At 43.3% G+C, this 19,661-nt stretch overlaps 1 protein-coding gene across 1 annotated transcript in view; it reads right to left on the bottom strand.

Annotated features, from left to right (window-relative positions):
* Window positions 1-312: 312 nt before the first annotated feature.
* The window catches only part of ADGRA2 (adhesion G protein-coupled receptor A2), a 342,184-nt gene continuing 322,835 nt past the window's right edge, over window positions 313-19,661 (bottom strand). The window contains exons 13-19 of the mRNA XM_082255622.1: window positions 17,853-18,042; window positions 13,500-13,708; window positions 13,263-13,390; window positions 7,695-7,818; window positions 4,699-4,844; window positions 2,560-2,649; window positions 313-2,479 (exon numbers count right to left, since the gene is read on the bottom strand). Of these exons, the coding sequence (XP_082111748.1) occupies window positions 1,270-2,479; window positions 2,560-2,649; window positions 4,699-4,844; window positions 7,695-7,818; window positions 13,263-13,390; window positions 13,500-13,708; window positions 17,853-18,042 (2,097 nt within the window). The 3' untranslated portion in view covers window positions 313-1,269. The remainder of the gene's footprint in view (window positions 2,480-2,559; window positions 2,650-4,698; window positions 4,845-7,694; window positions 7,819-13,262; window positions 13,391-13,499; window positions 13,709-17,852; window positions 18,043-19,661) is intronic.

Below are 19,661 nucleotides of genomic sequence, written 5' to 3'. Positions count from 1 at the left end.
AAGCTTAAAAGGCACATTGTAGACTCCCCTCCCATATACATATGAAAAAATTACCATTTCTGGGAATCCAACATCATTGTTTCACATTTACACAATCATCCCTCTGTGAAATCCTATGTATCACATTACACATACAACATTTCTTATATGGTATACAAATTTAAGATGCACTTCCATGCATTGACATAAAAAAGGTTACTAATACTGATATGGAAATTTACACAGGTCTCCAAAAAAAAAAAGCGACCCTGATCTGTCTATACAATATACAATATAATTCCATATTTGAAAAATAGACATTTTTCCCTCTGAAATAATAAATTTAAAAAATACATTATCACATATACCATGCAAAAAGTGAATTTCATGAAAAAAAAAAAAGTTTGCTGCGATTGTCGTAATGATGTAAAAAATAGTAAAAAAATACCAAACTTTGTGAGTCAAAAGCAGACGATCGCTATTGACAGTACCAAGTACTCTATTCTGAGGATCTGCCCTAACAAACTAGTCAGCTGTTCAGTATTATAGAATGGGCAGAACACAACATTAATCCTCTAAAGACACATGAAAGTCAGGAATGAGGTCATAGAAGAAGCATGTGGTGGGGATGGTGGAGGAAGGTGTAATGGGATGGAGTGACGGAAAGTTCTGGATAAGTGCACAATTCCACAAATGCCTTGGACTAGAAATTCCTTCAAAAAAAAAAGTGCTTAATGTGGAAAACAGAGAAGCTTATAAGGCACGTGTGTGTCAGATTAGAAACAGACCACCCCGGGCGCGTTTAGTCACCTGATTTAGGAAACAAATCTCGGCCTTTGAGGTTTTTTTTTTTCTTTTGGTACTGGAAGAGTTCAGGAATTTTTTTAAAACAGCATCAGGATTATAACAAGTGTTCAACGACACGGGTCACATGATAAAACAGATGACCGCTGTCCCCATCAAGTGCACCTTGTTCCAAGATGAATCAAATGATGGATCCATCCATGGTCCTTCAAGATGTATTTTTTTTTGTAGAATAAAGATTTTCCGCTGAGACACCAATTTCCTATTGCTAAATCCCAGTTCGATACTCTTGCACAATGTTGCAATCATCATGCGTTTAGTACACAATCGTACAATACACGGATATTCCCGGTACTGATGAACGTCTCAGCCATTTCCACCAACCGATCTATCATCGTATGGCTGGGGACAGCTCCTTGTTCCTAGCATGAGTTGGCATCTGGGTCATTCTGTTTATGGCGCATGCCATCTGTACTTAAACACTAACTACACAGTAGTTTCACTCTTCCAGAGCCCCGTTTTCATGGCGGTGGGACTCTCTGTAGTAGCAAGATTGATGTCATACTTGCTACCCTTTAGAACACCATTTTGGTTGCCCGTATTCAGCGGATAGGACCTTCTTTTGCTCTCCCTTTCCATGCTGTTGGCTTGTTTGAGATTGTCCCGGCTGGCGCTTTTCCGCTGTGCTCTGGCAAAGTCCTGAGCCGGGTGCCCGCTGCTGTCACTCCCTTCGGATTGGGTGAGCGCCCCCTCTGGGTCCCTGGCCGCTACCTCAGTCCTGCCATTGTTTAATGGGCTATTCTTACTATGATAGCTCTCGGAGTGACTGTTGTGGATGCTGCCGCTCTCGCTGGAAGGCAAGTCTGAAGAGGGTCCGCGGAGCACCTTTAACCGGTGGTGCTTCCCTTCCCGGTATTGCTTAGTTCTGCTTTTATGGTTTCTGCGATTGTGCATGTTGTTGGTGTAGCGGCTTTGGGCCGTCACACATTTGTTGTTGGCGGGCTCGCTGTCTTCGCAGCTGGTTGGCTTGGGCGGGCAGCTTTCGGCTTGGTTCTGAGCCACCTGCAAGTTAGTGATTTTGCAAGGTCCCGTGTTAGAGTTACTGCTGTTGCTTGGGGAAGATGATGACTTAACGGATTGCGTCCCATCGGGGTTACACCCAATAAAAACCGGAGGCGTGTCATCTATGGGAGAACCGGTTTGCACATAGGCTTGAATCGGCATGGTTTCGGTGTACATTGGGCAGCAGGAACGTTGAACATCCTGACGGCGTATGCAATGGTGAATGAAAATAAACAGCCCCAGGGCCACGGCCGTCACTCCATAGAGGCAACTGAATATTATATTCAGATACCAAACTTGTGACACAGCAAAGGCTCCAAAAATCCAGAGGATGATGTACAAGACATGGACGATGACCAGAGACCAGAACTGCACCTCCAGGGAATAGACGGTGTCCACATCTGGTGGGGCTGCTGAGTTGATGGTGACAGAGATGGAGGATGAGTTGCTCAGGAGGTGGCTTATTCCGCTCTGTGACTGCTGAACGTCGTTGGCCTCTCCCAGATCCTTCTGCTCGACAGGCTGACGCTTCAAATTTATCCCGGCACACAGAAAGTAGATCCAGGTGATCAGGAGAATAATAGCCGCAGGAACATAAAATGCAGCAAGACTCGGCCTCCATACCAAGCAGCAGCTGAGAAAGAAAAAAATGACACGTTAGTGTATAGAAAGCACACATTTTGTATTCTGCTTTCCAAGTGACAGGAAACTTACTAAGGACTGTTTTCCCTGTAGTTGTTGATGTTCACGGCAGCGGTGATCCCACAAATGATAAGTGGAATTCCTCCAGCAATCAGGTAAAAGCTGTAAAGGACACAAATGATATACTATGAAGATGTGGAGAGAGCATTATGGCCACTAGATGGCGCTGAGGAGCATAGGCAATACATGTGTCCTTTCAAAAAGAGATACAATGTAACAATTCTAGAAAACTCTAGAGGGAATGTAACAATTCTAGAAAACTCTAGAGGGAATGTAACAATTCTAGAAAACTCTAGAGGGAATGTAACAATTCTAGAGCAGGGATCCTCAAACTACGGCCCTCCAGCTGTTGCGGAACTACACACCCCATGAGGCATTTTAAAACTCTGACATTCATGAGACATCAGACATGACTAGGCATGATGGGAATTGTAGTTCCTGAACAGCTGGAGGGCCATAGTTTGAAGACCCTTGCTCTAGAAGGAATGTAACAATTCTAGAAAACTCTAGAGGGAATGTAACAATTCTAGAAAACTCTAGAGGGAATGTAACAATTCTAGGAAACTGTAGAGGGAATGTAACAATTCTAGAAAACTCTAGAGGGAATGTAACAATTCTAGAAAACTCTAGAGGGAATGTAACAATTCTAGGAAACTCTAGAGGGAATGTAACAATTCTAGGAAACTGTAGAGGGAATGTAACAATTCTAGAAAACGTTACAGGGAATGTAACAATTCTAGAAACTCTAGAGGGAATGTAACAATTCTAGAAAACACTAGAGGGAATGTAACAATTCTAGAAACTCTAGAGGGAATGTAACAATTCTAGGAAACTCTAGAGGGAATGTAACAATTCTAGAAAACTCTAGAGGGATTGTTACAATTCTAGAAAAACTCTAGTGGGAATGTAACAATTCTAGAAAACTCTAGAGGGAATGTTACAATTCTAGAAAACTCTAGTGGGAATGTAACAATCCTAGAAAAACTCTAGAGGTAATGTAACAATTCCAGGAAACTCTAGAGGTAATGTAACAATTCTAGGAAACTCTAGAGGTAATGTAACAATTCTAGGAAACTCTAGAGCAGGCGAGTCAAACTCAATTTCATCGTGGGCTGCATCAGCAGTATGGTTGCCCTCAAAGAGCTAGTTATATCTGTAACTAGATGTCCAGAGTACCTCCCCCCCACCTTACATCGGATGTCAAGAGCCCCCCACCATCAGAAGTCAAGAGTCTCCCACCAAACTTACATCACAGTGCACCCAGGGTCGGCGCTACCTGTAAGGCGACCTAGGCAGCCGCCTAGGGTGCAACTTAGCAGGGGGCGCCAGCATCCTGATCCCGGAATCAGTAATGGACCGGCTGGTGCGGCACTCCTCATGCTGTGCCGCCTGAGCGCTATAGCAAGCCATGCTATGTGAGGACCTCCAGCGTCGCCGAAATCCACATAGGAAAGCATTGAATAATGCTTTCCTATGGGGAGGTCTAATGCGCGTGCTTTTTTACCCACATCAAAATCACATCACATGGGTGTGAACACGCATGCGATGCAATTCTGGCAAGCATTGCATTGTGGGAAAGTCAGAGTTATTAAAATAGTAGAGAGGTGATTTTTAGCTAAAAACACCAATGCAAAAAAGCTAAAATAAATATGAAAAACTCACTATAAAGCTACTGGCACTTTTATAACATCCCGTGTGCATGAGGCCTTAAAATGAATCAAATAGCGTTTTCACAATAGCATTCTGGTGATCAGATACAATTTAGTTTCAGTTTAAATTTCTTTACAAATGTGCTCCATTTTTTATGAAATTGCCATTCTGTCTATCCTAGAATATAAAAAGGGGTTAAAAAAAAAAAGAAACTTTACCCAGGAAAGCATCAGAACATCCAGAACAAGACACAAAAAAAATCATAGGGTGGTCTTATATGTAGATGTATACAGGGCTTGGACAAGGGGTGGGCCAGATGAGCGGCTGCCCTGGGCGCAATGGTTTATTGCAGGGATGGGGGGCGCCCTGATCCTGACCCTAATGGGAAGGGGGGGGCGCAGTTTGGCATCTTTGACCTGGGAGCTGGAAGACCTTGTCCCGGCACTGGATGTATATATCTGAAGTAGTGGTAAGAAGATTAACCCATTGGCGGCTGCTTACCTGAGCATAGGTCTATTGGGGGTCTGGACGGCCTCTCCTTCCAGCTGGGGCTGAGGCTTATGGGTCAGCTCCTTATAGATGACTCTGGCCTTTAGGACCATCCATAGGAGGGTGGACAGTGAGGAGTAATGCAGGATGACGCTGACCTGAGAGCAAACACAAGAGTCTGGTGACAAGTCTGTACATAGAGCGGGGTGTATTATATTCATATAAAGGGCCTTAGGGGCCCATTTCTACTATCTGAAGGGGGGTAAGACTATAGTGATAGGGGGGGCACCAGTCCTCCTGTAGGGGGCCCAGGCACACAGAAGGGCCCCAACAGCATGGAATCGGTGTGGTCGAGTGGAGGGGCAATTACAGAAGGAAGCCCTGTGCTGCTCTCTGCAGCAGCTGAAAGCCAGTTTCTTCCACTCCTGCCAGCTTTCAGCTGCTGTGGGGAGAGACACAGACAAAGGGCATCATTCCTGTAATTACTTCTCCAACACTGATCCCCCCACCCTGTTCTGCCTGCTTGTGATCCCCCCCCTCCCCGTGTGCTCCCCTTTCTGTGTGCTGCCTCCTTCCCCGTGTGCCCCCCTTTCTCTGTGCTGCCCCCCCTCCCCGTGTGCCCCACTTTCACTGTGCCTCCCCGTGTGCCCCCCTTTCACTGTGCTGCCCCACTCCCCGTGTGCCCCCCTTTCACTGTGCCTCCCTGTGTGCCCCCCTTTCACTGTGCCGCCCACTCCCCGTGTGCCCCCTTTCACTGTGCTGCCCACCCTCCTCCTGTGCCCCCCTTTCACTGTGCCACCCACCCTCCCCGTGTGCGCCCCTTCCCCGTATGCCCCCCTTTCACTGTGCCGCCCTCCCCTCCCCGTGTTCCCCCCTTTCACTGTGCCGCCCTCCCTTCCCGTGGGCTCCCCTTTCACTGTGTCGCCCCCCTTCCCGTGTGCCCCCCTTTCACTGTGCCGCCCCCCCTCTCCCTCCCGCAGCGCTGAAGGATTCCCTGTCCTGTAAAAAAAATAAATTGTAAAAAAATGTAATAATTAAACATTGTAATAAATAATTTAAAAAAATTGCAAAATAAAATTATTGTAAACATTTAAAAAAAATAATAATTTTTTTTTAATGTAAAAAAACAAATAAAAAAGGGCTCATTCACACGGGTTCTCTGTTATGTTTGTGTCCGCTAATAATGATTTTAGTGACATTCGGGGGGCCCTGCCAGGTAGGCTGTACTGACATTCAGGGGGCACTGCTAAGTAGGCTGTACTGACATTCGGGGGGGCCTGCCAGGTAGGCTGTACTGATATTCGGGGGGCCCTGCCAGATAGGCTGTACTGACATTCGAGGGACCCTGCCAAGTAGGCTGTACTGACATTGGGGGGGCCCTGCCAGGTAGGCTGTACTGACATTTGGGGGACCCTGCCAGGTAGGCTGTACTGACATTTGGGGGACCCTGCCAGGTAGGCTGTACTGACATTTGGGGGGCCCTGCCAGGTAGGCTGTACTGACATTCGGGGGGCCCTGCCAGGTAGGCTGTACTGACATTTGGGGGACCCTGCCAGGTAGGCTGTACTGACATTTGGGGGACCCTGCCAGGTAGGCTGTACTGACATTTGGGGGACCCTGCCAGGTAGGCTGTACTGACATTTGGGGGACCCTGCCAGGTAGGCTGTACTGACATTCGGGGGGCCCTGCCAGGTAGGCTGTACTGGGCCCCCGTGAGGCTCCGTTCACATATAGGCGTTTTGGATCGCAGGCAGAATTGCAGTGATTCTGCTCACAATTCCGAACCAATGCAAGTGATTCCTGTGACTTGCAATGGCACCCCAAACACAGCCTGATTTTGCCGCAGTTGTCGCCCAACGAATCGCTGTAAAATCACGCAAACAGTATTGTGGGACGCCTGACTCCCAAAAGAAGTTCTTGTACGTGTCTTGTCGGGTGACAATCGCAACAAAATCGCGGGGTCCCATTGCAAGTCACGGAAATTGCTCGGGCGTCCCGCGACTTGCAATTGTTCGAAATCACGGGCAGAATCGCGGCAATTCTGCCCGCAATCCAAAACGCCAATATGTGAGCCTTACAGCAGTCCTGCACAAACTCACCGGCCACTTTATTAGGTACACCCATTCAATTATTTGGTAACACAAATAACTAATCAGCCAATCACATGGCAGCAACTCAATGCATTTAGGCATCTAGACGTGGTGAAGATGACTTGCTGCTGTTCAAACCGAGCATCAGAATGGGGAAGAAAGAATATTTAAGTGACTTTGAATGTGAAACGGTTGTTGGCATCTGTGGGACATCCTCAAACGGAAGGTGGAGGAGCGCAAGGTCTCTAACATCCACCAGCTCTGTGATGTCATCATGGAGGAGGGGAAGAGGACTCCAGTGACAACCTGTGAAGCTCTGGTGAACTCCATGCCCAAGAGGGTTAAGGCAGTGCTGGAAAATAATGGTGGCCACACAAAATATTGACACTTTGGGCGCAATTTGGACATTGTCACTTAGGGGTGTACTCACTTTTGTTGCCAGCGGTTTAGACATTAATGCCTGTGTGTTGAGTTATTTTGAGGGGACAGCAAATTTACACTGTTATACAAGCTGTACACTCACTACTTTACATTGTAGCAAAGTGTCATTTCTTCAGTGTTGTCACATGAAAAGATAGAACAAAATATTTACATAAATGTGAGGGATGTACTTATTTTTGTGAGATACTGTATATTGTACATTCACATTAGTCTGCCCACAAGGAGCTTAGAAACGAAGTTCTCTATCTTACATATGAGGGCCAATTAATCTCCCAGCATGTCTTTGGAGTGTGGGAGGCGTGATTGGGCGTTCGATGAATGGAGGAAGGGGCAAAAGTTGTTCTTGCCCAGGGGCCCTGCATTGACACCATCAACCACTGGATGGATTTCTTTGCCAACCTTGAACATCGCCCAATATTTATCTTTAGAAATGTGTTACAACTCTGTACAAAGCTTTATTGTAATAAGAAGACTTACAGCCTGACACACAATCAGATATCCGCTGAGCGTAATTCCTCCGGCAAACACAGCTGAGGTCATGGCGATGTGGAAGCAGAGATTGAGGAGCATGTGCCAGCCCTTCCGCGAGACCTGGATGGAACTAGGAGACAAACACAAACCCATAAGCATAAAATTATACAACCCCAATTCCAAAAACCCTAATACAAAAAAAAGTATAAAATTGTACAACGGTAATTTCAAAAACTCCAATAGAAAAAAAAATATATAAAATTGTACAACCGCAATTCCAAAAACCCCAATACAAAAAAAAGTATAAAATTGTACAACTCCAATTCCAGAAACTCCAATACAAAAAAAAGTATAAAATTGTACAACGGCAATTCCAAAAACCCCAATACAAAAAAAAGTATAAAATTGTACAACCGCAATTCCAAAAACCCTAATACAAAAAAAAAGTATAAAATTGTACAACCGCAATTCCAAAAACCCTAATACAAAAAAAAGTATAAAATTGTACAACGGTAATTTCAAAAACTCCAATAGAAAAAAAAATATATAAAATTGTACAACCGCAATTCCAAAAACCCCAATACAAAAAAAAGTATAAAATTGTACAACTCCAATTCCAGAAACTCCAATACAAAAAAAAGTATAAAATTGTACAACGGCAATTCCAAAAACCCCAATACAAAAAAAAGTATAAAATTGTACAACCGCAATTCCAAAAACCCTAATACAAAAAAAAAGTATAAAATTGTACAACCGCAATTCCAAAAACTCCAATACAAAGAAAAAGTAAAAAATTGTACAACCGCAATTCCAAAAACCCCAATACAAAATAAAGTATAAAATTGTACAACCGCAATTCCAAAAACTCCAATACAAAGAAAAAGTAAAAAATTGTACAACCGCAATTCCAAAAACCCCAATACTAAAAAAAAAAGTATACAATTGTACAATCGCAATTCCAAAAACCCTAATACAAAAAAAGTATAAAATTGTACAACCCCAATTCTAAAAACCCCAATACAAAAAAAAGTATAAAATTGTACAACTCCAATTCCAAAAACTCCAATACAAAAAAAGTCTAAAATTGTACAACCGCAATCCCAAAAACCCCAATACAAAAAAAAAAAGTACAAAATTGTACAACCGCAATTCCAAAAACCCTAATACAAAAAAAAGTATAAAATTGTACAACCCCAATTCCAAAAACTCCAATACAAAAAAAAGTATAAAATTGTACAACCCCAATTCTAAAAACCCCAATACAAAAAAAAAGTATAAAATTGTACAACTCCAATTCCAAAAACTCCAATACAAAAAAAAAGTATAAAATTGTACAACCGCAATCCCAAAAACCCCAATACAAAAAAAAAAAAGTACAAAATTGTACAACCGCAATTCCAAAAACCCTAATACAAAAAAAAAGTATAAAATTGTACAACCCCAATTCCAAAAACTCCAATACAAAAAAAAGTATAAAATTGTACAACCGCAATTCCAAAAACCCTAATACAAAAAAAAAGTATAAAATTGTACAACCGCAATTCCAAAAACCCCAATACAAAAAAAAGTATACAATTGTACAATCGCAATTCCAAAAACCCCAATACAAAAAAAAGTATAAAATTGTACAACCGCAATTCCAAAAACCCTAATACAAAAAAAAGTATAAAATTGTACAACCGCAATTCCAAAAACCCCAATACAAAATAAAGTATAAAATTGTACAACCGCAATTCCAAAAACTCCAATACAAAAAAAAGTATAAAATTGTACAACTCCAATTCCAGAAACTCCAATACAAAAAAAAGTATAAAATTGTACAACTCCAATTCCAGAAACTCCAATACAAAAAAAAGTATAAAATTGTACAACGGCAAATCCAAAAACCCCAATACAAAAAAAAGTATAAAAATTGTACAACCGCAATTCCAAAAACCCTAATACAAAAAAAAAGTATAAAATTGTACAATCGCAATTCCAAAAACCCTAATACAAAAAAAGTATAAAATTGTACAACCGCAATTCCAAAAACCCCAATACAAAAAAAAAAGTATAAAATTGTACAACCCCAATTCCAAAAACTCCAATACAAAAAAAAGTATAAAATTGTACAACGGCAATTCCAAAAACCCCAATACAAAAAAAAGTATAAAAATTGTACAACCGCAATTCCAAAAACCCTAATACAAAAAAAGTATAAAATTGTACAACCCCAATTCTAAAAACCCCAATACAAAAAAAAAGTATAAAATTGTACAACCCCAATTCCAAAAACTCCAATACAAAAAAAGTATACAATTGTACAATCGCAATTCCAAAAACCCTAATACAAAAAAAAGTATAAAATTGTACAACCGCAATTCCAAAAACCCCAATACAAAAAAAGTATACAATTGTACAATCGCAATTCCAAAAACCCTAATACAAAAAAAGTATAAAATTGTACAACCGCAATTCCAAAAACCCTAATACAAAAAAAGTATAAAATTGTACAGCCCCAATTCTAAAAACCCCAATACAAAAAAAAAAAAGTATACAATTGTACAACCCCAATTCCAAAAAAGTTGGGCGCTGTGTAAAATCCACATGGAAACAAAACTTCAGTGATTTGCAAATCTCATAAACCAAGATTTTATTCAACAGGGAGGGCCCCTGCCCCTTCTCCTCCTGGAGAAAAAGGCCGGGAAGATACAGGGACTTTAAGGTGCCAGGCAATAAATGTACAATGTGTAATAAAAAATATATATGGAATACTTAAATATAAAACATCAATAATTTATTAATACATGAAATATTAAAAACATACTACAAATGATCAGTATAACAATATCCTGATCAGTGATACATATAATTGGCCCGATAAGAACGGAATCCAAGGAATAGGGTATAAGTGCATATGGATCGGCGCGTTTCGCCCTATTCAGGGCCTTCTTCAGGAACCACTACAAGATTTTATTCACAATAAAAAATATCAAATGTTTTAACCACTTGCCAACCAGCTGGCCTAGTTTTATGGCGGCAGGTTGGCTCTGTCCCGCAAAACGACGTACCTGTATGTCGCTTAGTGGGACCACTAGTGGGGGCGCGCACATGCCAATTGGCCACAAGGGGAGCCAATTAGCGGGTCTGGTGGCCACGATGTTCGCCGGGCACCCACGATTGCTCCCCGTGGAGAAAGAACGGCGGTCTGTCATTGTAAACACTGTAGACTGCTGTTCTATCAGTAATGAACACAGGAATCCTCCTATTAAGGAACACAGGTCTCTGTGTTCATGCAGCAAGACCATCCCCCCCACAGTGAGAAAGCACCCCATGGCACACATTTAACCCTTTGATCGCCCCTGGTGTTAAACCCTTCCCTGCCAGTGTCATTAGTACAGTAACAGTGCATAATTTTAGCACTGATTACTGTAGTAATGTCACTGGTCCCCCCAAAAGTGTCAAAAATGTCAGTTAGGTGTCCGATCTGTCTGCCGCAATGTTGCAGTCCCGCTAAAAATCGCAGATGGCTGAAAAAAAAATAATACAATTTAAATACCAAAAAATAAAAACTACTGACACCAGTGGGTGAACTTCCAGGTTTGTAAAGGTCACACTTGCGACCGGGCCCTGGCATTCCACCACTGTGGGGAGGCCCCAAGATGGCAGGAAGGGGCCCACTGCAGAACTTGTGAAAGGGTCCCAATGATAGTAAAGGGCCCCAGGATCAGAGGGAAGAGCCCCAGGCTTGAAGGGGGGGGGGCTTGAAGGGGGGGGGGGCCTGCATGATTTCTTTCACCGGGGCCCTGAAGGTTCTAGTTACACCTCTGAGTATTAGTGTTTTTGAGCTACGGATTGGCTGATCGGTGCCTTCAGCAGTTGGTTCTGTCTACCATCCTATATATTGATAGCACGGGAATATCTGTGTACTACTATTCATATTGGGTCAGTTGATGTCATGAGCATCCCCTCCCTTTGTACATGCAGCTGCGGGTCAGGTAATCTCCTGCCTGGAGATCATTGCTCCAGCAATGACAACTCATTTTTGGGTTCAGTCCAAACCCAAGCCCACCACTAATGATCATCTTACTGCAAGTCAGTTATAATGTTTTCTGCACTGCATCTGACCACTTGAGTGGGTAATGAATGAAAAATGTGACCCTATGATAAATATGCACCAAATTTAGGTAGGTCCATGTCTTCTGCCAGGGTAACTGGTTCAATTTGCTAGCAAGCATGAGCTAAAAGTAGAACTTCCTTTTTAGGGTTATCACTTTCTCTCCCCCCTCCCCCTACCATTTTTGAAAAGTTTTTTTGGGGGGGGGGGGGGTGGATACCTAGTTTTAGCAGGTATCTGCACCTGCTTTCGCACTGAATGCCTAGGCGGTTGTTCGCAACCTTCTGGGACACGTCACAGGTCCCAGGGGGCTGAAGATCCATTGACAAAGCCCAGCGCGATTCACGCACATGCAGTGGGAAGCTAACTGCGAAACTGCAAGGAGTCGCAACTGGCTTCACTTAACGTGCTGGCTCTGGAGACCCAAAAACTGGCGAAGAACTGGCCCAGGTGAGGACAGTGCTGGATTCCTGGACAGGTAGATGTCCTTGTTTTTTTAAAGTCTAAAGATCCTCTTTAAAGAGCATCATCACCTTTCCTCCCATTTCATTGTTTCTAAATTTCCACTAACCCGATACTTGGTTGTCCCCAATTTAGATATAGCAGGAGTCGCAACTGGCTTCCCTTAATGTGCTGGCTCTGGAGACCCAAAAACTGGCTGCTGGGAGGGTATTTAGTTCCTCCTTTACTGTTCCCTCTGCTTTAGCATTTTGCCTTGCTAGCCAGGTGAGGACAGTGCTGGATTCCTGGACAGGTAGATGTCCTTGTTTTTTAAGTCTAAAGATCCTCTTTAAAGAGCATCATCACCTTTCCTCCCATTTCATTGTTTTCTAAATTTCCACTAACCCGATACTTGGTTGTCCACAATTCAGATATATACCCACCCAGCAGATCCAACATTTTGTTGCAGTAATCCATTTCTCTGCTCCCACCCCACAGGTGCCATGCCTCCATCTTCCTTTGTGACATAATGGGGAGGTGATTGTCTCTTCTGGGTTCAGCCCACCCCCCTCTTCCTTACAAGAATGGAAGCCGATCCCTCCTGGGTTATGTAATGTGGATATCCCAGGAGGCACCTGGAGCAAAGAACATCATTGTAGTCTAAGCAAGAATGGAGGATAGAGGACAGGCCAGGCCATGTAAAATAGTTAAAGGAAAGAAAGTTGGAGAGGAAGAAATTGTGTTGTAAAGGTCTGCTTTTGCTATGGGCACTGAAATAATCCTCATTTGAATGCCAGTAGGTGTTGGTACAAATCACCCAGTTCCCATAAAATTCATCAAGAAACCATTAGCTCCTTGATTGTGGCCTGTCAGAAGTGGAGGGCAGTGATCAATGCCTGCTTGCACAGTGTTTCCAGAACATAACCCAGCGTTGAGCTCTATGACATGTCCAGTTGGTCCAATCATGGGTGGCTATGAATTTTACTATAATAATGCCACGTCTACCTGGTAATACCCCCTATCCTCCTGGCACCTACCTGTGGTTCACAATGTAGGTGATGATAGTTGTGAAAAGACAAATCAAAAGCACAGCTGTGCAGGTGTAGATGACGGGATGAAGAAGTTCTGTGCCATTCTGAGTGGACGGTGAAAAAGTGTTCAACTCCTGTCAAGACAAAAATACAAAAAAATAAAGACAAGTCCTCCACCATCAATAGTAATATTAATGTTGGAAATCTAGACAACAATGGAGATAGGGGGTTGACTTCTCTCACCGTCAGGATGGCAAAGTTGTTGAGTTGTAGACACTTCATGCTGGTTATGTTTGTCTCCTCTGCCAATAGTTGGCATCCCTCGGAGCTCCAACCTCCATACCCTTCCAAGGCCTGGAAGTTCCAGTGGGCAGGGAGTGGGTCAGACCCGTTCACCAAGTGTCGGAGAGTAATAGTGACAGCATCGGTGAGGTTACCCATTTCACAACCACCTAGAGGATTATATTGAAGATATAAATCAAACTTTCTGGTCTACTTGGGATTTTTAAAAACATTCAGTAGAACTGATTGAGGGAAGCTGGAGCTAAGGAATCTAAAGAGAGTCAAGTTGTTGTCATTACCAGCTAATAGGTTAAAACCAGGTTTCTTAAAGAGGAAATTCACTAGCCCTGTTAGGACCTGGATCACCTTCTGGTGGCACTGTGGCCGCCAGCAGATCCCAGTAATCATTCTCCAACTGGCGCTGGCTGCTGGGAGGGTATTTACAGTGCCTTGCGAAAGTATTCGGCCCCCTTGAACTTTTCGAACTTTTGCCACATTTCAGGCTTCAAACATAAAGATATAAAACTGTATTTTTTTGTGAAGAATCAACAACAAGTGGGACACAATCATGAAGTGGAACGAAATGTATTGGATATTTCAAACTTTTTTAACAAATAAAAAACTGAAAAATTGGGCGTGCAAAATTATTCAGCCCCCTTAAGTTAATACTTTGTAGCGCCACCTTTTGCTGTGATTATAGCTGTAAGTCGCTTGGGGTATGTCTCTATCAGTTTTGCACATCGAGAGACTGAAATTTTTGCCCATTCCTCCTTGCAAAACAGCTCGAGCTCAGTGAGGTTGGATGGAGAGCGTTTGTGAACAGCAGTTTTCAGTTCTTTCCACAGATTCTCGATTGGATTCAGGTCTGGACTTTGACTTGGCCATTCTAACACCTGGATATGTTTATTTGTGAACCATTCCATTGTAGATTTTGCTTTATGTTTTGGATCATTGTCTTGTTGGAAGACAAATCTCCGTCCCAGTCTCAGGTCTTTTGCAGACTCCATCAGGTTTTCTTCCAGAATGGTCCTGTATTTGGCTCCATCCATCTTCCCATCAATTTTAACCATCTTCCCTGTCCCTGCTGAAGAAAAGCAGGCCCAAACCATGATGCTGCCACCACCATGTTTGACAGTGGGGATGGTGTGTTCAGGGTGATGAGCTGTGTTGCTTTTACGCCAAACATAACGTTTTGCATTGTTGCCCTAAAGTTTGATTTTGGTTTCATCTGAGCAGAGCCCCTTCTTCCACATGTTTGGTGTCTCCCAGGTGGCTTGTGGCAAACTTTAAACGACACTTTTTATGGATATCTTTAAGAAATGGCTTTCTTCTTGCCACTCTTCCATAAAGGCCAGATTTGTGCAGTATACGACTGATTGTTGTCCTATGGACAGAGTCTCCCACCTCAGCTGTAGATCTCTGCAGTTCATCCAGAGTGATCATGGGCCTCTTGGCTGCATCTCTGATCAGTCTTCTCCTTGTATGAGCTGAAAGTTTAGAGGGACGGCCAGGTCTTCGTAGATTTGCAGTGGTCTGATACTCTTTCCATTTCAATATTATCGCTTGTACAGTGCTCCTTGGGATGTTTAAAGCTTGGGAAATCTTTTTGTATCCAAATCCATCTTTAAACTTCTCCACAACAGTATCTCGGACCTGCCTGGTGTGTTCCTTGTTCTTCATGATGCTCTCTGCGCTTTAAACGGACCTCTGAGACTATCACAGTGCAGGTGCATTTATACGGAGACTTGATTACACACAGGTGGATTCTATTTATCATCATTAGTCATTTAGGTCAACATTGGATCATTCAGAGATCCTCACTGAACTTCTGGAGAGAGTTTGCTGCACTGAAAGTAAAGGGGCTGAATAATTTTGCACGCCCAATTTTTCAGTTTTTTATTTGTTAACAAAGTTTGAAATATCCAATAAATTTCGTTCCTCTTCATGATTGTGTCCCACTTGTTGTTGATTCTTCACAAAAAATTACAGTTTTATATCTTTATGTTTGAAGCCTGAAATGTGGCAAAAGGTCGCAAAGTTCAAGGGGGCCGAATACTTTCGCAAGGCACTGTAGTTCCTCCTTTACTGTTCCCTCTGCTTTAGCTTTTTGCCTTGCTAGCCAGATACTGCTTGCTATTAATTCTACAGCCGATTCCTTCCTGATCCCGCTGCTGTCTTGTTCCCTTATCCTGTACTCTGCTGCCTTGTGCCTGCTCCCCTTCTTCCTGATCCCGGTCTCAGTTTCCCCTTCCTGACTGTCCCTTTCAGCTCGTCTGCATTGTTGGGTCTGGTGTCTTTTATCTTCCTCTTGACAATACCCCACAGATTCTCTATGGGGTTTTGGTCAGGCGACTTTGCTGGCCAATCAAGCGCAGTGATACCATGATCATGTGACCAGGTATTGGTAGTTTTGGCAGTGTGGGCGGTGCCAAGTCCTGCTGGAAAAATAAATCAGCATCTCCATAAAGCTGGTAAGCAGAGGGAAGCATGAAGTGCTCTAGAATTTCCTGCTAGGGGGCCTCACTGACTTTGGACTTGATAAAACACAGTGGGCCAACACCAGCAGATGACACGGCTCCCCAAATCGTCACGGACTGTGGAAACTTTTGCATTTTATTTGGAAATCAAGGTCCCAGAGTCTGGAGGAGGAGTGGAGAGGCACATAGTTCAAGTTATATGAGGTCCAGTGTGAAGTTTCCACAGTCAAGGATGATTTGGGGAGCCATGTCATCTGCTGGTGTTGGTCCACTGTGTTTTAAAAAGTCCAAAGTCAGTGCAGCAGGAAATTCTAGAGCACTTCATGCTTCCCTCTGCTGACCAGCTTTATGGAGATTTTATTTTCCAGCAGGACTTGGCACCTGCCTACACTACCAAAACCACCAATACCTGGTCACATGATCATGGTATCATTGTGCTTGATTGGCCAACAAACTCGCCTGACCTAAACCCCATAGAGAATCTGTGGGGTATTGTGAAGAGGAAGATGAGAGACACCAGACCCAACAATGCAGATGAGCTGAAGACCGCTATCAAAGCAACCTGGGCTTCCATAACACCTCAGCAGTGCCACAGGCTGATCGCCTCCATGCCACGCCGTATTGATGCAGTAATTCATGCAAAAGGAGCCCCGACCAAGTATTGAGTGCATCCTATACTGTACATGGACAGACTTTTCACTAAGCCAAACTTTCTGTATTTAAAAGTCTTTTATTATTGATCTTATGTAATATTCTAATTTTCTGAGATACTGAATTTTGGGGTGTCACTCGCTGTAAGCCATAATCATCAAAATTAAAAGAAAAAAATGCTTGAAATCTCTCACTCTGTGTGTAACGCATCTATATAAAATATAGGAGTTTCGCTTTTTGAATTGAATTACAGAAATAAATTAACTTTTTGATGATATTCTAATTTTATGAGAGGCACCTGTATATGAAATCATTTTATGTGATGTTTATTGAATAAATATATGTACATTTTGATGATTGCTTGTTTTGTCCTTAGATACCTCAAAAGTCCATCAAAACTGGTATTGTTTAATTTCTATACTCTGGTGAAGGGGGTATGTGGACATATTTGACAATCTATTGGGGGTCTGCAATAGGGATAAACCCAGGCGTGTTTGGATCCTAGCCTGAACCCACCTGAGCTATCCCACCAGAAAGCTGTCACTGCTCAATGCCAATCATAAGCGGTCAAGACATTCCCCAAACCACAGTCTCACATATATAAGGGGCTTGTATACTGTATGTGTGGTTTCAGGATGGGAATGTCTTGGCTGCTTATGATTGGCAGTGCACCGGGACAGATTTCTTGCTGGGATATTTGTACCTTTTGATGACTGCTTGTGTAGTTCTTGGGTCCCTTCAAGGCCCTTCAAAATTGGTACGGCTTGTGATTTCTATAGTCTAGTAAAGAGTGGACACATTAGACAATCTATTGGGGGTCTGCAATAGGGATGAACTCACATGTGTTTGGATCCTAGTCCCAACCTACCGGAGCTATCCCACCAGAAAGCTGTCACTGCTTAATGCCAATCACCAGCGGTCAAGACTTTCCCCGCACAGCAGGGGTGTGTATATGTGTGGCTCTGGGTTGGGAAATGCCTTGACTGCTTATTATTGCCGTTGCATCATGGCAGCTTTCTGGTGGGATAGCTCAGGTGGGTTTGGACTAGGATCCTAACACAGCTGAGCTCATCCTGTAATCCTTCAGTTTAAGAGAGGGAACCTTGCTAAGAGCAACAAGCTTCCCTTTGGCTCCAGTTTGCACAGACCAGTCCCTTTATACAACTCATTCTTGTTAATTAATTACCTATTCCCACAAAGATGACCGGAGTGGAAATGCTTCTCCTCTTCCCATCTTCTGCCAGTCGAGAAGAATTTCCTACACTTCTAAACAGCTTCCCATTCCTGAAGGCCAGGACCTGCAGCTTGCAGGCTGAAGATGAGGATGAAGCAAAGAGGCTCGGAGGAAGCTGGACAGAGGCCAGGGCGAGGCTGTTCTGGAAGGAACAGGGAAAATTGGTGTAATTAATGGTATGGGCTAGACAAGGGCAGGCAATGCGTTTCATGTATAAATCTCTTATTAAGCAACATAAAATATAAAAAAATTCCAGCACAATCCATTTACCTAAGGGTCAACCATTCTGTGGACTCAGAGCTTTAGTATACAATGTTATACTTCCCCACAGACCATTCCTCACAATGAAGTGACTTGAGCCCCACTTTAGGAAGAAAAATATATTTCCTGTACGAAAATGAAATGCGTAAACCATGGTATCTGTAGTCACCAGTAGTGATAAGCTCAGGTATATTCGGACCAGGATCCAAACTCACCTGAGTCAGCCCATCAGGAAGCTGTCACATGTATGGGCCAATCTTCAATGGCTGGGGCATCCTGGTATGTATACTGGCAATGGTGTTGTGGGGAATGCCTTAGCCGCAGATGATTGGCCCATACAGGTGACAGCTTCCTGGTGGGCTCCCTCAAGTAGGTTCAGATCCAAGTTCGAACACCTCTGAGGTTATCACTTCTGGTGACTTCTGATACCATGGTTTACAACACAGGTGTCAAACACAAGGCCCGCGGGACGAATACGGCCCCACAGGCCATTTCATATGGCCCTCGCACCTCTCCTGTAGCTGCTGCACCCCCTTTCTGCTGCTGACTACAGAGACAAGGTGGGGGCGGAGACGAGGACAGAACTCCTTTGCCAGATCCTGCACACCTCTGTGCAGCTGCAGAAAGGCTCGTTTTTGCCCCCCCCCCCTTTTCAGCAGTCTTCAGCAGAGAGGAGGGCAGAACTCAATACCACCTTGCCTCTCCCTCCCCTGGTCTCAGCATTCAGTTGTGCATTGTGATGCAAGGAAGGGTGAGTGACACTTGACTTCTGATGGTGGGGGGGACTATTGACATCTGATGAAAGGGTGCATGGGATGCTCTGAACATCTAATCCTACAGATATAACCGGCCCTTTGAGGGCAACCATAATGCTGATGCGGCCCGCGAATAGATGGAGTTTGACACCCCTGGTTTACACGTTCATTTTTCAGGCAGACTCCCTCCTTGTCACCAGTTACCAAAATACAAGGAAGCAACATTTGAATATTTGGTAGTTTAAGAAATCATGCAAACTAAAGCAAAAAGTAACATTACGTAACTAAATAGCTTGAGCAGCAATTCCAATTGTTCTATTTAACCAACAAAAAACGAGTTGTCTTTTATGAGTTCTCAAATTTGGGCATAGCTCTCACAGTGAATGCCAACTGGTGCAACATCCTTGAGTCATGCCATCAGGATTTGCTACTGTCTGTTCTGCTGATTTAAACAGCATAGAGAGGTGATGTCAACAAGGTTCATTCCTCTTTCGTTGTAATAAAATCTGTGTGCCATGTTCAGAATAATTTGCTATATTGCTCTGGTATTGCAAATATCAAGTATTTCGGGGCCACCATAATACTTGTCTTTTAAACGTTGAATATTCAGATAGCTTGTTGGCACTGAGATGCAGCTGTCCTCTACCAGAGATCAGTTACAGTATTTTCACTTTACAATGATAGCATGGAGCTACAAAGATGGACACTGCATCACAGAACAGTATAAACACAGTACAGTACAGAT

The sequence above is a fragment of the Pelophylax lessonae genome (assembly GCF_965119305.1).
Source record: "Pelophylax lessonae genome assembly, chromosome: 4".
In the NCBI taxonomy this organism is placed as follows: domain Eukaryota; kingdom Metazoa; phylum Chordata; class Amphibia; order Anura; family Ranidae; genus Pelophylax; species Pelophylax lessonae.
This window is presented reverse-complemented; position numbering and strand designations above follow the sequence as displayed.